Raw genomic sequence first — 17,629 nt, forward strand, 5'->3', positions numbered from 1 at the left:
AACGCGGTGGAGTGGAATGGCAAGACAATTTGCCGTGCCTAAATCAGGGGCCATAGGTCAACGCTGACTCACCATGATTGTTCGGTGCACAGAAGGGCTCCGCTGCCGATCTCCGGGCGGACTCAGATGAGGTAGCGATATCCCTCGGGAGCCCCCTTTAGCGCTGAGTTTGACCGAGTGAGACATGGCCTGGAGCTGGACCTGAGGTTGTCTCGGTAGTTCCTGTAGATCCCTTCTTCCCCTTGTGCCCCTCTGAGTTGACTGTCGTCCAGGGCAAGAGATCTGGACCGTGGCTGCGACATGTCCATGAGCACCTGTCTCTTTGCTACTACTACTGTTGACGGACGGGCACTGGGGATGTTGAATCAAGACCTATAGATCCCGCGTCGCCCGCGCAATAGCAGGGCAAGGAGAATTCAGGGTTTATAAGTGAAACATGCCATAATCACCCAAAGAAGCGAAGCGAAATGGTTCCGTATAAGCTTGAACCTTCTTCCTCTTCTTCTCATCGACAATGCCTTCCATGCCTTACCAGTCTCACTCCTTCCTCCTTCACACTTCGCGGCAATCAGATAACGTCATGTCTTATCACTGATGCATGTCACTGGAGCCGGCCGGCCTACCGCTGTCCCCGAGACAGCGGCCGCTATGTAATCGCCATACTCAGTCGACCCAGTCGACTCAGAATCCCAGATTCCGTGCATCCCCGCATCTGCGAGAGGATTGGGCGGATGTACCTGGTACCTGGCGGCAGTTGATCTGTATATGTAGGTATACCGAACGTTGCCTGGGACTAGTCTCGATCCAGTACCGCTACAGCTCCGAGAAGGGAAGGCAGTTACGGGATGGAGAGTCCCTTTTGATGCTGCCCCCTCTTTGCCCTCCAACTCTCCACCAAGTACGGGACTGGAGCCCGAGACTACCTGGGTCCTGGGATGCACAAGAGCAACCACGTTCAGGATTGAAGCTGAAGCTGAAGGATGGCTGATATGAGCGGAGCGTGACATGCCGTAAACTCGTGCCTGAAACACCGTGCTATGCCGGCGGCGCGCTGCGGATCACATGCAGGACCGAATGCATGAAGAGTCTCTGACCCTGTCACGTCCACGTCCACTCTGCAATTTACTCAGCGCCCAGCCCGTCTCAATCTGACCGACGCCATGGTCGCCGTCACCGCCCAGAAGGAGCCCCAGCCAGCCACGATTCGTCTCCACTACCCTCAGCTCCGAGACGATCCAGTGTCGGTCTCGTCTCAGATCCAGCAAGCCTTCGGGTCCGACGAAGGAAGCTTAGGGATAGTGGTCATCGACGGTGAGCACAGGTGGAGCTGTATAGCTCAAGGTGACATCAGCTGAGCTCCACAGATCTCCCCGCCGAGTTCCCTGAGCTGCGGAAATCACTGTTCCACCTGATTCATCGTCTGGGTAGTCTGCCGCCGGATGAGCGCGAGAAGCTAGCCAGGCCAGAGACGTCATACTTCTTTGGGTGGAGTCATGGGAAGGAGGTCATGAATGGTGTGAGTAAGGTCTCCCCTATGAATTCATCAGACCTCAGCTGAAGCCACAGAGACCAGACACTCAGAAAGGCTCTTTCTACGTCAATCCCCTACTTGACTACCCAGATGTTAGCGATGAGAAACGGCAGGCACATCCCGAGTACGCCTTGTCGCACTGTACCAGCTGTCACTGTGCTGAAGTCCTAGGTACTATGCTGGAAACGTCTGGCCGACCGGCATGTCGGGCTTGGACGACTTTGAGCCGACCTGCAAAGCGTACGTCCTATTCTAGCAGATCCAGCGGTCAGCTCAGTGCTGATTGTTAAGATTGGGCAAGATAATGTACGACGTCGGTCTGGCCCTGGCGCGGGCGTGTCAGCCTTTCGGTGAGTCTCAAACCTACATCATGTGAAGTAGACGAAAGTAAGCCTGCATGGGCTGACTCTGCATAGTCGAGTCCAAAACATCGAGCACCTCCCTCGCCTCATCGCAGATCAATGTGGAGTCGCTCATATCGTCGTCGCAGAGCAATAAGGCCCGATTGCTGCACTACTATCCCGTGCCCGAGGCCACCGACAGGGATGAACAACTCGCGCAAGACTCGCTTTGCGGGACTCATATCGATCACTCTCTGCTCACCGGTCTATGTACGTCTTGGACTTCTTCTGCTCCGGCGTGGCGCCGGGCTGATTCTCAGGCTCCGCCATGTACCTTAGCCAGGCTGCCAGCAGGCAGCCATCGGAAGTCCCGGCTCCGACCTCTGCAGCGGGCCTGTACATTCATCCTAGACCACCAAAGGGGTCGACTGAGAAGGCGCCGGCTATCAAGGTGGCTATACCCAAAGACTGCCTCGGTACGTCCAGCATCATGTCCATACAGGGGAGGAAGAGGGGCCATGATGGAGGATCGAGGCGCATCGTATCGCAAGAGACCGAAGTGGTAGCTCAGATGGCCAAGGGGCAGCCGCGCTGTGAATGACGAGTGGAGGGGGAGACAGACAGAGCGCAGGACACCAAAAGCTGAGGGTGTAGCCTTTCAGATCGGCGAAGCTCTCGAACTTCTAACTAATGGCCGTCTGGCAGCCACGCCCCACTTTGTCAGTGGTAGTCCTGCAGCGTCAGGCGGGTCGAGTGAAGAGGTGTCGAGAGAGACCTTCGCTTTCTTCTTACAGTGAGTAAATTCTTGCTGTCTTGGAGAGGCCGATGCTGACACACCTTAGACCCGATGTAGACGATGTGATCGGACGGGATGGGGAGACGTTTGGGGCATTCACAAAGCGGATTATAGGGCGGCATTATGCGGCGGAGCAAGTACTAGAAGAGGCGGAGAACTGATGCATCTCATGTCGGCTGCGACTGCCTTCTGCGCAGTCTTGACCCAAGCGACTGACGTGCCCTGGGTCTTCAGCCAAGTGTCGTGTAAGGGCGAGATCTGAGTCGGCCCAGACCCAGCTGAGTGATGCTGGACCGCGCAGCACCTCACAGGCCACAGGACCGTATACAATGTGTGCTGAGGCGTGTAAAGACGTGCTCATCACCGCGCAGAGATTCCGCGGACATCAAGCAGGGAGGCTGTATGTACTGAATCAGCAGATTCGAAATAAGGTGCAATGGTATTCAGGACTTTCAGCTAGCATAAATGGCATAGGCCGACTTGCTATGTCAGCTCCACGGGGACCGCGCAGTGCGCTAGAGCGGGCTCCGACGTCGTGTCGACCACATCGCATACCCTGATTGGCCGACAGGACGGTACGAGTCCCTCAGCTGAAAAATCACGGACAAAACCAAGATATTTCCTGCAAATCAAGCCATATATACACAGTCGATACCCAAACACGCCGGGAAATCGCGAATCTCGATACGATAACACTGACACTCCCCTGAGCCGTATCCCATCTGTCTCGGCCTCAAGCTGCAGTTTCTCCGCCCTCCGCCAGGTTGGACACCACTGCCTCGCGCTTGTGATCATCGAACAGCTGGATGGGACGGAGCTGGAGACGTTGTGTTCGTTGGAGGATCGGACGCACGATCCCCGACTCGTCATTCCTGGAAAGGATCTCGAAGAGCGTGTTGGCATGCTGGGCCAGGCTGACACCGTCGCTCGTCATCATGTGAGCGTCGTACGGCGCCAGGGTGTAATTGCCACTGACGATGTCATCCTCGGCCACACCCAGAGCGTGCGCCATCAAGAAATTGTTGAAGACGTAGGTATCCGGTGAACCCGCGGCGACGACAACGCGTGCGATGTGGCCATTCCAGGTCACGTTGGACGCGGAGAAACCACTGTGGCGCTGGGGATCGTCGACGGTGAGAAGGAAAGGATTGTCCCCGGGCGTTGCGACCGAGTTCATGTAGACGGTCAGATTCTGAGCTGGAGCTGAATGGGGAGCCTGTGCCGTCAGCTGCATCACCGAATCGGTATTTTGGCCCAGGATGAGACACGCTCACCACGGACGTCGCCTGATCGGCCTGACCAGAGAAGACCGCGCTGGTGAGATCCTCGTCGGGATAGTACTGATGGACCTGCGAGATGTCGTAGGCGGTGACGCCGATCGGCGTGTCAGGGATGACGCCGGCGCCGGTGTGGTTCACGAGGCTGTTCTTGGCGAACTCAGTCAGGTTGGAAAATGCTGTCTGAAGCCGAGCTCGATGGGCAGTGCCTTCAGCGGCGCCTGTGAGCTTGGCGGACAGATCACTGGCGGCGTCATTCGCGATGAAAAGCGTGTGGGTGGGGTGGTAAAACGACACGTGCAGCGTCCCGTACGGAGGCGGTGCGGTAACAGCAATCACGTCGGTGATGTTGGGACCAGTGGAAGGGAGGGGGCCACTTGCGGACGACATCCGTATGAAAGTGACGGTATGGTGTGTGGGTGTAGGTGTAGATGTGTGAGTACTCTGAGGATGGAGGCAGGTTAGAATAACTCGGGAAAGTAGCTATACTTATAGGTGCCATGTAGACCGCGAGGGTACCCTGTGGAGAGGCAGGCATGGCGCGACCAGAAGGCAGTCCGCGAGGGTACTCTGGGACGAGACACAACGGAAGGGCTAAAGACAACGTCGCGCTTTTATGGAGTGATAATGTGCAATCGCAATCTAGATGGTCTTACGCGTAGCAGAGTCTCGAGGCAAAGGAGGCGCTAAAGGCAACGCCATCGAGAGATCTCGATTGACGACTGGATCTGTTTGTGGTCTGCGATCTGGATGGGGCGCGATCGTACCATGATTGCAGGAGGACAGAGGATCACCTGATTTGGCGAGGAGCAGAACGCGGCCAGAGCGCCGATCGGTGATCAGTCTCGATCAGTCCCACTCCAGCGTACGCTACGACAAGGGAGGTGTTGCCCTTGTCCATGTGCTCCTACACGTCGCAGAACATCGGGAAAAAGGACGCGCTAGAGGCAACCCAATCATGGGGGCGTAAGCGAGATCTGGGGGACAGGGATAGAAATGCGACCTAGATTGCGTGTCAGTATGTTGGGTGAATGGAGGTACTAAGGACAACAGTAATGAGCAAGCGAGTGGGGGAGAACGGGCTGTATCCTTTTGAGATGCTGACACGTCGCAGGCTTTGACGATAGGGCGAGCGATACAGCTGCACGACGATCCCACCGTCAAGAGACAGGCCATGATGATCAGGCAGGATTAGTCTGCTCGTTCGATGAGCCGATGAGCGCGCCCCGCACTGCCGTTCGCCCCGTCTTGAGGCAGACTACGATCCGTCGCGACTCGTGGTGAAGGATCAAAGTGTGGATGAGAGAGGCAGGATCCGCTGATGCCGAGGTAGTTGCTCGATGCATGATCAGTCAGTCAGTACGTAGGACGATGAGTCGACGTCGACGTCGATTCCAGCCACTTGGTCCAGCCTTATCCCCCTCCTCCCCAGTAACCAGTCATACACTTGCTGCATCCAGCGATCCCAAATCCCAGCCTATGCCCGTCCATCCACATCCCGTCTGCTCAGAACCAATGCATCTAGGCAACGATCTTGACAACACCGCCGGCCTCCTTGATCTTCTTCTCTGCCAGTGCGGAAACGAAGCGGGTCTTGACGATGAAGGGTTTGTTGATGCGGCCCTTGCCCAACTGCGTACATCAGCCATGTCCATGATTCGGCCAGCATGACCGGCTCTGCCGATGAACCCACCAGCTTGAAGTGGCCGAGGTGGACGAGGTCAATGACGGGGACGGTGCCTTCAGGTGCGTCGACCTTGGCTTCGGGGAGGGAGATGAGCTAGCATGTCAGCTAGGTTCGAAAAGCAATCTTCGGCGTGGAATGGCTCACTTTGTCGACGTTCATGGTGGGGCGGATGTAGTGGTTGCGGAGGAGATGGTAGTGGCGCATACCGAGTTTACCGTAGTAACCGGGATGGAACTGAAGAGTCAGCATAGATCCCAGCTGTTGGCCCAAAATTTGCGCATAATCCCTCTATTCCCATCTGATCACAAGCAACATAGCTGCACTCTGGCTCGTCGCTTGGCCCTGCAGAAGTCCGCCATAAAGCCGTCGCGCCTCATCCTTGTCCGCCTAGATCCAATCCCCACCAGCCCATCTCCGTCGCCTTCCTAGGCAGAGCTGCTCCACCTCATTCCTATTCCTGCACATCCTCCTTCGCGCCTATTCTTCCGCTTCCTCTAATACGTCCCTCCCGATCCGTCAACTCACCTTGTCCATGTTTGACCTGTGGTGCCTCAGACCACCAGCAAGACCACGACCACCCGGATGCTTCCTGTGCTTTCCTACACGACCGTGACCGGCCGACACATGTCCACGGTGCTTCCTGGTGTTCGAGAATCGGGTAGGCATCTGTTCGTATCGTCAACGGATGCTCTGTCGGGTAGTTGTACTCGCTTGAGCTGGTAGATCTAACGCACGTTAGGATTGACCTTGTTGGATGAAAGATCCTCAAGCTCGCTCCAGTTGGTCTTTCAGGTCACTACCGAAAGAGCCCCTCGGGAGGTACGGTGGTCGGACATCGCCGCCAGTCCGGAGATAAAGATGGGTGGCGCTTTCTGCTTAAAATTCAAAGTGGCACCTGGGATAGGCGGTGTTCTTATCGCCGATACTCACGGTCAACGATCACCTGCGGAGCCCCATGGAATGCCCTGACCATGACGGAGCTGTTGCTTTGCGCATGCAAGATACATTCATTTCCCTTCTTTGCGCATGCAAGATACATTCATTTCCCTTCTATCTCTTTCCTACACAAAAACTAGCCCAACATTCCGACCAAACAGCCCTTCAGCAAGCTCCACGCCGCGAGCAATATGCCGTCCAAGGCAAAAGTCGGCTCGTGGCTCGACAAGGCTAACGGCTCGGGCGTGGACGAGGCGTACGAATCTTCGGATGATGAAGGATCGTCCGCTATGAACAAGGTCGTCCAGGCTGCTACGAAGCCGATGGACAATGGAGACGATGACGATGATGAGGGAGAGGCGGTGGACGAGGCTAAAAGAGAGGCAAATGTGGACTGGGAGGCGGTTGTGCCAAAGATACGGCCGGCGTTGGAAGATCAGAGTGCAAGAAGGCGGAGAGCGTTCATCGATAGGTATCTCTACGTGGACGAGAAGTGTAGGTCCTTCCTCCGAGTTGGAGAAGTCTCAATAGCTCATGGGTAGCTCCGGCCCCTGCCAACGTGCCCGCTGTCCTTCAGAGCGTCTTGGCAGCTCTGCCGCTTCTGCCAACCCCGGACCAGATCGACGATGCCGTTGGTATACTCAAAGCGATCGTAGCTAGGGACGACAAGCTGTCAGAAGGATCTCAAAAGCTAGGAGACAAGCTCGCCAAGTGGATATCGGCCGAGACCGAGAAGATCACCAGCACCTCAAGGAGGTAAGCCAGTCTTGGTTGTCAACAAAGCCATCGAGCTGATCTGGTAGCGTGACTGTGGCAGCCTACCTCCCTTACCTCTTTCTCAACCTCGGCATCCTTTCCACCTTCAAAACGACCCGCGAGCCTTTGGACAGACTCATAGCTACTCCGACTTTCCAAGACCTCCTGGCGAGCCTGGCGTACATCACCGACGCGATCGAGGCGAAGGATCCAAAAGGAAAGGAGAGCACCAAGCTTGGTCGGGCGAGGAGAAAGGCGTACACCAGACTATGGAGAGGACTGAGAGATGTAAGTGTCCTAGACGAGAAGGTTGTATCCTTGACTGACCCTGTAGTACCGCGACGTCCTCCCTCAGATCTTGCATGTCCTGCTCACCAAATCTGCCCCGGCCCCAAGCCGCTTTGCTTGCTTGATCGGCCATATCACTGGCGTACTGTCAAGACCGAGACCGAAGGGTGCAGCGAAGGATGAGGAGCGAGGCAGGGATGGCTCAGCGGCGATACAAGCGGAGAGCGTGAGTCTTCTGAGCGCCTCTTTTGCTTAGAGGTGTTCCTCTTTTGCTTAGAGGTGTTGACGACCAGGACGCCCTGCTCAACTTCTATACCGCAAACATCATCGGATCAAAGACTGCCCTCCCTCCGCACGTACCCGTAAGCCCCTCACGCCCCACTGTGGTGAACCTTACTCACGCAAACAGAGAGCTTTCAACACGATACTACCCGCCATCGTCAATCAGCAAGTCCTCATCGACAAGCTGATACCCGCGGCAGAGCGAATGCTATTGAGATCCCCGGAGAATGCCCTTGAATGTGAGCTCAGATCCTCCTGCGGCCCGAGACCTGAGCTGATCTTCCAGTGACAGCCGAGCTTCTCCGCGGATCCGGTATCGACATCTCCTCCATCCTCCCCGCCAAGCTCGTCCCCTCTACACTGTCCGCCTCGAAATCTTCCAACCCAGAAACTCGGGCAAAATCCGTCCTTCTCATGCAAGCCATCTGCGGGCAATGCCAAGACGCCGCCACCCGAGCGCGGGTCGTTACAGAGATCCTGGCTTTGGCCAAGACGGGGAAGACTAGCAGTCCGGAACACCGGTCAACCCTCTTCCAGATGTCCGGCAATGTCGGTCCATCGGAGGAGGTCTCACCCATCGTCCTGGAAACGCTACTCCCGCTCATCGCGAAAGAGGGCAACGAGGCTGCACTCGCGGAGCTCTGCTCGTCACTGCAACTGCACCTCGCTTTCCTCCTCCAGTCAGGTACCGCCTTCTCCCCAGCCGTCATATCGACTATCGGGAAGGAGCTGGTATCGACAAAAATCGGGACACGGCGGGCACTATCGGACGCGGTCGGGCAAGCTATCTGGGCTGTATCCGAGGGGAAAGAGTACCAATTCTCGGCCGATGGGTCAAAGCTGCTCGGAGCTGTCATTCCTGCTCTCGAGGCAAACCTCCAGACCGCCTTGGCCAATGTGCCCTCGAATCCGACAGGATATCTCGAGGGGTACAGCGCCGCGGCGCTGGCGCTTGGCCCGCTGAGGCAGGTGGACGATGCAAGTCAGCTGGTGGCCGCCTCGAGGGGCCTCAAGGCAGTCTCGCCAAAACCGTCATTCCTGTTCAACGACAGGGCGTATACCAAGATCCCAAGCGGGAAGGATGAGCTGTGGATGCTGCGGAGTCTCGAGGGGGTCGTTCGGGACTGCAAAGCCTCCGTCCCAGCAGAAGCATTGAGGTGAGCTCTTTTGTCTCGCTGGCGAGCGTGAGCTGACTAGTCAGGATATCTATCGGTTCCGCCTTCTTCCACCTCATCCTCCGCGCTGGATCCGACTCGGTTCGTTCCGCGGCGATCAAGTCTCTCCCCACCCTCTCCACCACCCAGCCCGGCGTTGTCCACGCTATCGTCCGAGACGGTCTTCACGCCTGGTTATCCGCTCAAGATGCCGCATTCGACCCCCTCAAAGTCGTCAACCCGGAAGACGGCGAGTCGTCCGGTCTTCGTACACAAAAGCTCGGCCAATTGCTCGACTACCTCTTTGACGAGACGCATAGCCATGCGGTAGACAAGGCGGAGATGCAGGAATTCGCGGTGGATATGCTCATCATGGCACACCACCCGCTTCTGACTGAAGGGGCACACACGAGCTGGATTAACCTCGTCACCGGAGCTTCGCTGGATCCGGCGGATCTAGCTGTGGAATGGAGGGAGAAGATCCTGGCTGGACTGTGGACTGCAGCGGAGGGGTCGACAGGAGTAAGTTCCAGAGCGTACTGTGATGCTGACAGTCAGCGATCTCGTTTCCCTCAAGCTGCATACCGAGCCATCACCACCTTGACCTTCATCCAGCCCACACTGTATGTTCCGGCCTTCATGGATCAGATCCGGTCCGACCTCGACCCGGCCAGCCTGGACTTTATCGGTTTGCAGGAGCAGGGTATTTGGATCTCGCCCCCTGATCAGCCTTATGTTGATGGTCAGTGCCGCTCGTCCTACACGTCCAGAAGCAAGCTGAAATATCAGTCCTGAATAAGAAGACGGACACAGCGGAGAACAAGAATCGCCGCGACTACGCTACCGAGAAATGGGAACAGGAGATCAGGGAGCAAGTCGCCAAGAAGCGCGCAGCTGCCGGGAATGTCAAGTTATCCAAGGCGGACCAGGCCGCTGTCAATGCCCAACTTGCCAAGGAAGCAGAGGTGCGGACGCGGATCGCTGGTGTACGGTCAAGGATGAAGCGCGGGCTGGAGGTTGTTGCGGCGTTGACGGCGAGCAATGCCGAGCGCGTGGAGCGAGAAGTAGGCGAGCTGGCACAGGTGTTGTTGGCTTCGGCGTTCAATGCGGGAAGCTTCTTGTTGGATAGGAGGGCATTCGAGGTCATGATGGTGAGCTAACTCCTTTATGACCTGCTAAGGGAGGCCGAGCTGATTCTTAGGGTCTGTCCACGCTGGCCACCGATCGACTGGGCGAATACCGCCGCTTGCTGGTCGCTGCTATTCTTCGGGGCCACATGGCGCCTCTTATACCTGATGATTACCTTGAGGAGTCGGTCCGAGGTGAGCTTCCATGCGCAGGTTCGATTGTGTTGCACAGCTGACGGTCAAGACCTCATCACGAGATTACTGCACCAGCTTCTCTTTGTCGCCTCTCAGAAACCGCTCGACTCAACCACCTACGCCCTCGTCAGCGTCCTCTTCGGCCGAGTCGTCACTCTCGGCGGTGTCGGCACGGACTCTCCCCAATCCGAAGAAGCTCAGGAACAGCTCACACTCGTAAGCTTCTCAATACGCCGTACTGGGCGTGAAGACAGCTAATCGGGTAGATCGTCCAAATCATTGCCGCCTGCTCTGGCGAGTTTGGCAATGACGCCTACCCCCGTCTTCAAACAATCAGCCATCTCCAAGCTATCATCAGCAAGTACCCTCGTCTGGCCAAGGACGCGTCGGCCGCTTTGGTCGATCTCGGATCTGCCATCCAGGACAATGCTCAGCCGGCGGAGGTCAAGGCGATGATCTCGGGCACGCTGTCTTCGGACTATAACGTCCGGAATGCTTCGCTCCAGGCTCTGCAGGTGAGCCACCTTGTCTAGTCGGATGGTGACCAAGCTGACTATCGCAGCCCGTCGACCTTACCGAGCTTGACTACTCTCAGGAGCTCTGGATTGCCACTCACGATGCGGAGGAGCAAAGTGCGAACCTTGCGCTGCATCTTTGGGAGGACAATGGGCTTGACTTGCCGGAGACTTACCTCAGCTCGCTGCTCCAGTTCTTGAGTGAGTTCGTGACGTTGCTAGTTGTGAAAATTGAGCTGACTCTCAGCCCACGACAGCGCTGCTGTCCGGACAAGTACTGCTGGAGCTCTCGCTGCTGCCGCTCAGCAATTCCCGGCCCAGATCGACCCTACCATCTCTGGACTTCAGATGTTGTACAGCGAGCGAGCAAAGCCCTTGACGTCCGAATTTGACCGATTTGTCAGTTGGCCTCCTCCGAGCGAGTGGAGCATAGCTGACTACGGCAGGGTATGGTCATCCCCGAGACTGTCAATCGCCAAGATCCCTTCGAGTCCAGAGTCGCTATCGCCCTTGCTCTCCAACGCCTCACCCCACTGCTCTCCAACTCGCACGTCGAGCCAATCATTAACTTTATGGTCTTTGGCGAGGCTCTCGGTGATCGTCACAGCGCAGTCCGAAAGGCTATGCTTGAAGCGGCGACCGCGATTGTAGATCTGCATGGAGGGAAGAGTATCGCGAGCTTGATGTTGACGTTCGAGGACTACTTGGGGAGGTCGACACCATCTTCGCAGACGGATGACTACATCAAGGAGGCTGTCGTCATTGTAAGCTCGACGACGCCGGCACACCCAGGCTTCAAGCTGACATAGCAGCTCTTCGGTCGTCTGGCCGGACATCTCGACACTACCGACCCCCGCATCCCCAAGGTCGTCGACCGGCTCGTCGAGGCGCTCAACACTCCCTCCGAGCTCGTTCAGTCCGCTGTGGCCGACTGTCTTCCTCCACTCGTCAACGGCATGGGCGATGAAGTCGAGTACCTCGTCGACAACCTCTTCTCGGCGCTTACGACCGGACCCAAGTACGCTGGTCGGCGGGGCGCTGCGTATGGTCTGGCGGGTGTCGTGAAGGGTCGAGGACTGGCTTCGCTCAAGGAGTATGAGCTTATGGACAAGTTGAGGGAGGCGGCGGAGGATAAGGCGTCTTATCAGTCAAGACAAGGAGCTCTGTTTGCCTTCGAGTGAGTTTGGGCGTTGGTGACATAGGGATCGAGCTGACCGCCCAGAACATTGTCGACTACTCTCGGCAAGACCTTTGAGCCATACATCATCTCTATCGTCCCTCTCCTCTTGGTCCTGTTCGGCGACACCAACACCGATGTTCGAGAAGCCACGCAAGACGCCTCGAAGGTCATCATGTCCAAGGTGTCCGGACACTGTGTCAAGCTCATGCTCCCGGATCTGCTGGATGCCTTGGAGGAGAAACAGTGGCGGACAAAGAAGGGCGCTATCGAGCTTCTTGGGTGAGCTGAATGAGCTGCTCGTTTTTTGGCTCAAAAGCTGACCTGTCAGCGCCATGGCCTTCTGCGCGCCCAAGCAGCTGTCTCTCTCCCTCCCCACCATCATCCCCCATCTCACCGGCGTCATCAATGACTCGCATGCCCAGGTCAAGTCTGCCGCCAATACCAGTCTGAAGCGGTTCGGCGAGGTGCTCGAGAACCCGGAAGTCAAGGCCATGCAGAGTACGCTCATGAAGGCTTTGGCGGACCCAACGGCGAAGACGGCCAATGCGCTTTCGGTATTGCTCAAGACTCGTTTCGAACACTATCTGGACGCTCCGTCTCTGGCTTTGGTAAGCTACTCTGACCATTTGATTGTGATTGGCAGAATAAGCTGACATGCAGGTCATGCCCATCATCGACCGAGGTCTTCGTCAGCGGAGTTCCGAGACCCGGAAAAAGTCGGTCCAGATCGTTGGCAACATGGCTTCTCTTACCGAATCCCGCGATCTTATCCCTTACCTCGACGCACTCATGCCCCTCGTTCACGAAGTCCTCATCGACCCCGTCCCCGAAGCTCGTGCTACCGCCGCCAAGTCCCTCGGGACCCTCGTTGAACGATTGGGCGAGACCAACTTCCCCGATCTGGTCAACCAGCTCGTCAATACCCTCAAGGCGGACACGAGCGGTGTGGATCGTCAAGGTGCTGCCCAGGGTCTGTCGGAGGTATTGTCGGGTCTGGGAATGGAGAGGCTGGAGAATATGTTGCCGGAGATCGTGTCGAGTACGAGCTCTCCTCGGCCATATGTCCGGGAAGGGTTCATCTCGCTCTTGGTCTACTTGCCAGCGACCTTTGGGCATCGATTTGCGCCTCATTTGGGCAGGGTCATTCCGCCTATCTTGAACGGTCTTGCCGACGATTCGGAATATGGTGAGTGTACGGGCCCAGTCGTAGCACTATATCAAAGCTGACATGACAGTCCGCGAAGCCTCTATGCGAGCCGGAAAGATGATCATCGCCAACTACTCCAACAAAGCCATCGACCTCCTACTCCCCGAGCTCGAAAAGGGGATGCTCGACAGCGCATGGCGTATCAGACAATCCTCCATCTCGCTCACCGGCGAATTGCTCTACCGAGTCACGGGTATCAGCGGCAAGGTCGAGCTCGAGGAAGAAGAGGCGGCGGTCGTGGCTATCGACAATGCTCGCAAGGCGTTGCTGGAGGCTCTTGGTCAAGAACGACGTGACCGAGTATTGGCGACGCTGTATATCGTGCGGCAGGACGCTATCGGGATTGTCCGGCAGGCGTCGATCCACATCTGGAAGGCTCTCGTACAAAGTGAGTCATTCTACAAACAGTGGCAAAGGTCGCGGTTGACACTGCAGACACCCCTCGGACCACCCGTGAGATCCTACCTGTCCTCATGCAGATCCTCATGTCCCTCCTCGGAAGCGACGAGAGCGAACAGCAAGAGGTGAGCCGTGTCATTCGCCGATCATCGACCGATGACTGATCATGCAGACCGCTTCTCGAACGCTCGGCGAGCTTTGCAGGAAGAACGGCGACCGGATCTTTGGCGAGATCATCCCAATCTTGCAGAAAGCCATCTCATCTCCCGATGCGCGATCAAGAGAAGGTGCCTGCTTGGCCTTTGCCGATGTCATGTGAGTCCGATCTTCCATCAAGTACGAGAGGGACCGAGCTGACGCTTCCAGGTCCGCAGCGAACCGCGAAACTCTGTCCGAGTACGAGGACCAGATCATCGCTGCTATCCGGAAAGCCCTCGTCGATACCGAGTCATCAGTCCGTGCTGCCGCTGCTCAGACTTTCGACACCGCTCAGCACTTTATGGGCGCCAAGGCGGTTGACCAGACCATCCCTACCCTGCTGGAGGCCATGCGAAACCCGGGCGAAGCGAGCGAGACTGCCCTCCAGGCTCTCAAGGAGGTCATGAGCGTAAGTCCATCTTCGTCATCTAGATCGCTCGTGATACCTCTGCTCCGGAAATTTCTATCCAGATCAGTTGCAATCCTTCTTCCCCCAAACCCCTCCTGTCACACTACAACAATTGTAGCAAACATCTGCTTTACAACACCCACAGCGTTTGATACGGAAAAGTGTAGAGCTGATCAACAGGTCCGGGCCAACAGCGTCTTCCCTGTTCTCATACCCACCCTCACCGCCCAGCCCATTACCGCCTTCAACGCCCGCGCACTCGGCGCTCTCGTCAAGGTGGCGGGAAGCGCGCTCAACAAGCGACTGGATACGGTCCTCGGCGCGTTGGTCAAGTCACTCGAGAAGGAGAAGGCAGAGGATGTCAGGGAGGAGCTGCAAGGCGCCATCGAGGCATTATTGTCGTCCGTGGTTGACGCAGATGGTGTGCATCAGTTGGAGATGCTTCTGATCGGATGGTGCGTCCCTCCCAGTCCCGCATAGAGGGACATAGCTGATCTTAAGGGCGAAGGACAAGGACGAGACGCGCCGAGCTACCGCCAGCAAGGTATTCGGCACACTCTGCCAAGTCTCCACCGCCGATACGTCCGAGTACCGCGTCGACTGGATACGCATCCTCGTTACAGCCTTCGACGATCCCGTACCAGCCGTCGTCGATGCGGCTTGGGAAGCACTCGACCACTTTGTCAAGACCATCGATAAGGACGAGCTGGAAGATCTCGTCGTTCCCCTCCGCCGAGCTATCGAGTCGACTGGCGCGCCCGGCAAGCACGTCGCTGGATTCTCTCGTCCCAAGGGAGTTCAGAGCATCGTCCCTATCCTTCTCGCTGGTGTACTCTCGGGTACCCAAGAGCAGAGGGAGCAGGCGGCGCTCGGTGTTGGAGACCTCGTACAGCGGACGAGCGAAGCGGCGATCAAGCCGTACATCATTCAGCTTACCGGTCCCCTCATTCGAGTCATCTCTGGTCAGGGTCTCGCACCTCAGATCAAGTCTGCCATGTGAGTCCATGGTTGCTTTGCAAGCTGGGCTCAGCTGACCGCCAGCCTCCAAACTCTCACTGTGCTGTTGGAGGAGGTTCCTCAGCTGGTCAGGCCCTTCCACCCTCAACTCACTCGGACATTCGTCAAGTCCGCCTCGGACCCAGCGGCCGTCAGTGTGCGGAACCGCGCAGCCGCTGGTCTTGGCGAGTTGATGAAGCATCAAGTAAGCTATCTACCGCTGCTATTCGGTCTGGGCTGCAGCTTATCATTCAGCCACGTGTCGACCCCCTCATCACCGAGCTCGTCGGCGGCGTACGATCAGCCGAGAAGGATATCGCTCCTTCCGTCGTCCAGGCTTTAGCCGCGGTATGCTCCAGCGCGGGGAAGAACATTGGGCCGGCTGCAAGGGCATCCATTGTCGAGCTTGTGGAGGAAGCGTTCGCCGAGCCAAGAGGAGGTAAGCCCACAGTGCTCAATCTTTCCCACGCTCCGCCAAGCTGACTGCGTAGAATCTTTCAACAGCGCCGTCGCAAAGGTGGTCTCCGGTCTGGCCAAAAATGACCCGGAAAGCATCCGGTCTCTAGTAGAGTAAGTTTCGCACCTAGACTTTGGCGAAGTCAGCGCTGATCACCTATCAGCACCTTCCTCACCACGACGATGCCACCTACTGCTCTCGTCAGCATCACGATCCTTTCTCTACTGGAAGAAGCACCAGCGGCTTTCTACGAGCTGGACGTCACGGAGGAGATCATTGACAAGATCAAGGCGAGTATATCGGCGGATCAGTCGTCGGTCGCGAGGCCTGCGAGGGAAGCGAGAGATATCATCAAGGAGGCGGAGAAATGGCGGGAGGATCCCAAGGTGCAAGCGGCGTTCAAGTCGGGGGTGTAAAGTGCCAGGAGGTAGAAAACAGCTCCCTTTGTGTAAGCGGAGTGGCATCTAGTGTATATTGATAATTTAATGGATAGAGCAAGCAGTTACTATCCTTGTACCCAGTCGTAGGTCACCGCGGTGTATATGGCTGACAGGTTGAGGTTCTCGCGCTCCTTCTCCTCATACTCATCACACTTATGACGGAGCTGACAGGGAGACTGACGGGATTTGGCAAGTCACTACCATCGCGCTCACTCCGAGGTGAAATCGGAAGTCCGCCGCGCCGGCGAGGGACACGCACTGCTCGAGCTGATTCGCCACTTCCGGGTAGCGGCATTCGACGGGTCATACTTACCTTTGTCCTCCGCTTCCCAACGCAGAGGTCTCGAGCACATGCGAGGCGGGCGATCCTTTCGGTTGGGTCCCAGCAGGCCAGAACGGTCGGGGTATCTCTACAGACGGGCGATCCCTCAGAACCCATTATACATCCCACTGTGAAGGTCTGTTCCCTTCTACCCCGACAGTTACCTTCGCATTCTCACCATGTCCGTTCGACTTGCGTCGCCAATTCCTCCCGTACTCTCACCCACTCATGCACAAACAGACACCATGAGCATGCGACGCCACCTGTCCGACTTTGGGTGTGTCGGCTCGCTCCACGTCACGCTGAAACCAGACTACTACTTCAAGACCGTTGTTGATGGTCATAATGGTAGACCGGTGCACCTCACGCCTGTAGTGATCACTGACGCCTCGACACCCGGACAGGAGTCCTCAATAAGCCTGTTCAACTATACGAATGACCTCGTCCTACCTCCGTCCAGCAACGCCACTTGCGATACGAGTACTTTCGCCCACAATCTCAACAATCGCTTGCTGACTGCTCCAAGGGCGAAGATCGCCGAGATCCTTGGTTCGGGATCGGGTGAAGGATCCACCATCACTCGGCCATCAAGCATCATGCGACAGCTGGATCCACAGCAGTGGAGTAATGCGGCACATGACATTGCCTGGAGCAGGGCATTCGCGTACGGTGGCAGCGGAGTCCAAATGATGCGCCACGAAACGAGCCTCCCTGGACCTGGAGGAAGCAAGCACCCCGAGGATGAGGTCTTTGCTTATTTCGGTCGCGGCATCGATTGCTTCAGCCTTCGAATCCAGCCAGGTCTTGTACTCAGCCACCATTCTGCGGAAGACCGTGACCCAAGGCAAAGCACATGGCGATACACCATCGTCTATCATGACAGGGTCACAAAGCACACGAGGATCGTTCCGGAGCGACTCGTGGCGAGACTGCGCAGCATTGTGGATAGGCTGGCCAATGAAAGGTGTACCTTCACTGCCAGCTCGAGCAAGGAGCTTTACAGCCAGCTTGAGTCGAAGACCAGCAACCTCAACCAATCGGTGAAGGAGTGGTTGGAGACGCGCGACCAGGCGAAGGTGTTATGCGATATCGCAGCTTACTGCCGGCCCGCCGGGCCCGTGACCCGTCGGGCTTGA

General features: G+C 56.9%; 5 protein-coding genes across 5 annotated transcripts; 3 read left to right on the plus strand and 2 right to left on the minus strand.

Moving 5' to 3' along the window:
* Positions 1-1,160: 1,160 nt before the first annotated feature.
* MKK02DRAFT_23194 (Clavaminate synthase-like protein) lies at positions 1,161-2,829 on the plus strand (the record flags this gene model as incomplete). The annotated part of the gene is made up of 9 exons (XM_053086686.1): positions 1,161-1,311; positions 1,365-1,516; positions 1,567-1,655; positions 1,703-1,771; positions 1,823-1,885; positions 1,967-2,142; positions 2,193-2,348; positions 2,527-2,665; positions 2,715-2,829. The coding sequence occupies 9 exons, from the start codon at positions 1,161-1,163 to the stop codon at positions 2,827-2,829; spliced, it is 1,110 nt and encodes a 369-aa protein (XP_052948135.1).
* A 572-nt stretch (positions 2,830-3,401) lies between these two features.
* Positions 3,402-4,335, minus strand: MKK02DRAFT_42746 (uncharacterized protein; the record flags this gene model as incomplete). Its single annotated transcript, XM_053092138.1, has 2 exons — positions 3,402-3,884; positions 3,943-4,335. 2 exons carry the CDS (start codon positions 4,333-4,335, stop codon positions 3,402-3,404), a joined length of 876 nt encoding a protein of 291 aa, XP_052948136.1.
* Positions 4,336-5,466: 1,131 nt separating this feature from the next.
* On the minus strand, positions 5,467-6,298 carry MKK02DRAFT_36131 (structural constituent of ribosome; the record flags this gene model as incomplete). Its single annotated transcript, XM_053089356.1, has 4 exons — positions 5,467-5,577; positions 5,639-5,725; positions 5,777-5,866; positions 6,158-6,298. 4 exons carry the CDS (start codon positions 6,296-6,298, stop codon positions 5,467-5,469), a joined length of 429 nt encoding a protein of 142 aa, XP_052948137.1.
* A 461-nt stretch (positions 6,299-6,759) lies between these two features.
* Positions 6,760-16,147, plus strand: MKK02DRAFT_42748 (putative regulation of translational elongation-related protein; the record flags this gene model as incomplete). The annotated part of the gene is made up of 30 exons (XM_053092139.1): positions 6,760-7,063; positions 7,111-7,324; positions 7,372-7,612; positions 7,659-7,838; positions 7,906-7,974; positions 8,022-8,133; positions 8,181-9,051; positions 9,096-9,570; positions 9,607-9,790; positions 9,838-10,199; positions 10,250-10,370; positions 10,420-10,586; positions 10,637-10,885; positions 10,933-11,086; positions 11,133-11,284; positions 11,332-11,649; positions 11,698-12,062; positions 12,108-12,344; positions 12,394-12,673; positions 12,726-13,251; positions 13,301-13,660; positions 13,708-13,796; positions 13,844-13,986; positions 14,038-14,278; positions 14,459-14,733; positions 14,780-15,274; positions 15,320-15,479; positions 15,530-15,713; positions 15,766-15,844; positions 15,895-16,147. 30 exons carry the CDS (start codon positions 6,760-6,762, stop codon positions 16,145-16,147), a joined length of 7,860 nt encoding a protein of 2,619 aa, XP_052948138.1.
* Positions 16,148-16,738: 591 nt separating this feature from the next.
* Positions 16,739-17,629, plus strand: MKK02DRAFT_42749 (uncharacterized protein; the record flags this gene model as incomplete). The annotated part of the gene is made up of 1 exon (XM_053092140.1): positions 16,739-17,629. One exon carries the CDS (start codon positions 16,739-16,741, stop codon positions 17,627-17,629), a length of 891 nt encoding a protein of 296 aa, XP_052948139.1.

Source organism: Dioszegia hungarica (genome assembly GCF_025882075.1).
Source record: "Dioszegia hungarica strain PDD-24b-2 chromosome Unknown MKK02contig_6, whole genome shotgun sequence".
In the NCBI taxonomy this organism is placed as follows: domain Eukaryota; kingdom Fungi; phylum Basidiomycota; class Tremellomycetes; order Tremellales; family Bulleribasidiaceae; genus Dioszegia; species Dioszegia hungarica.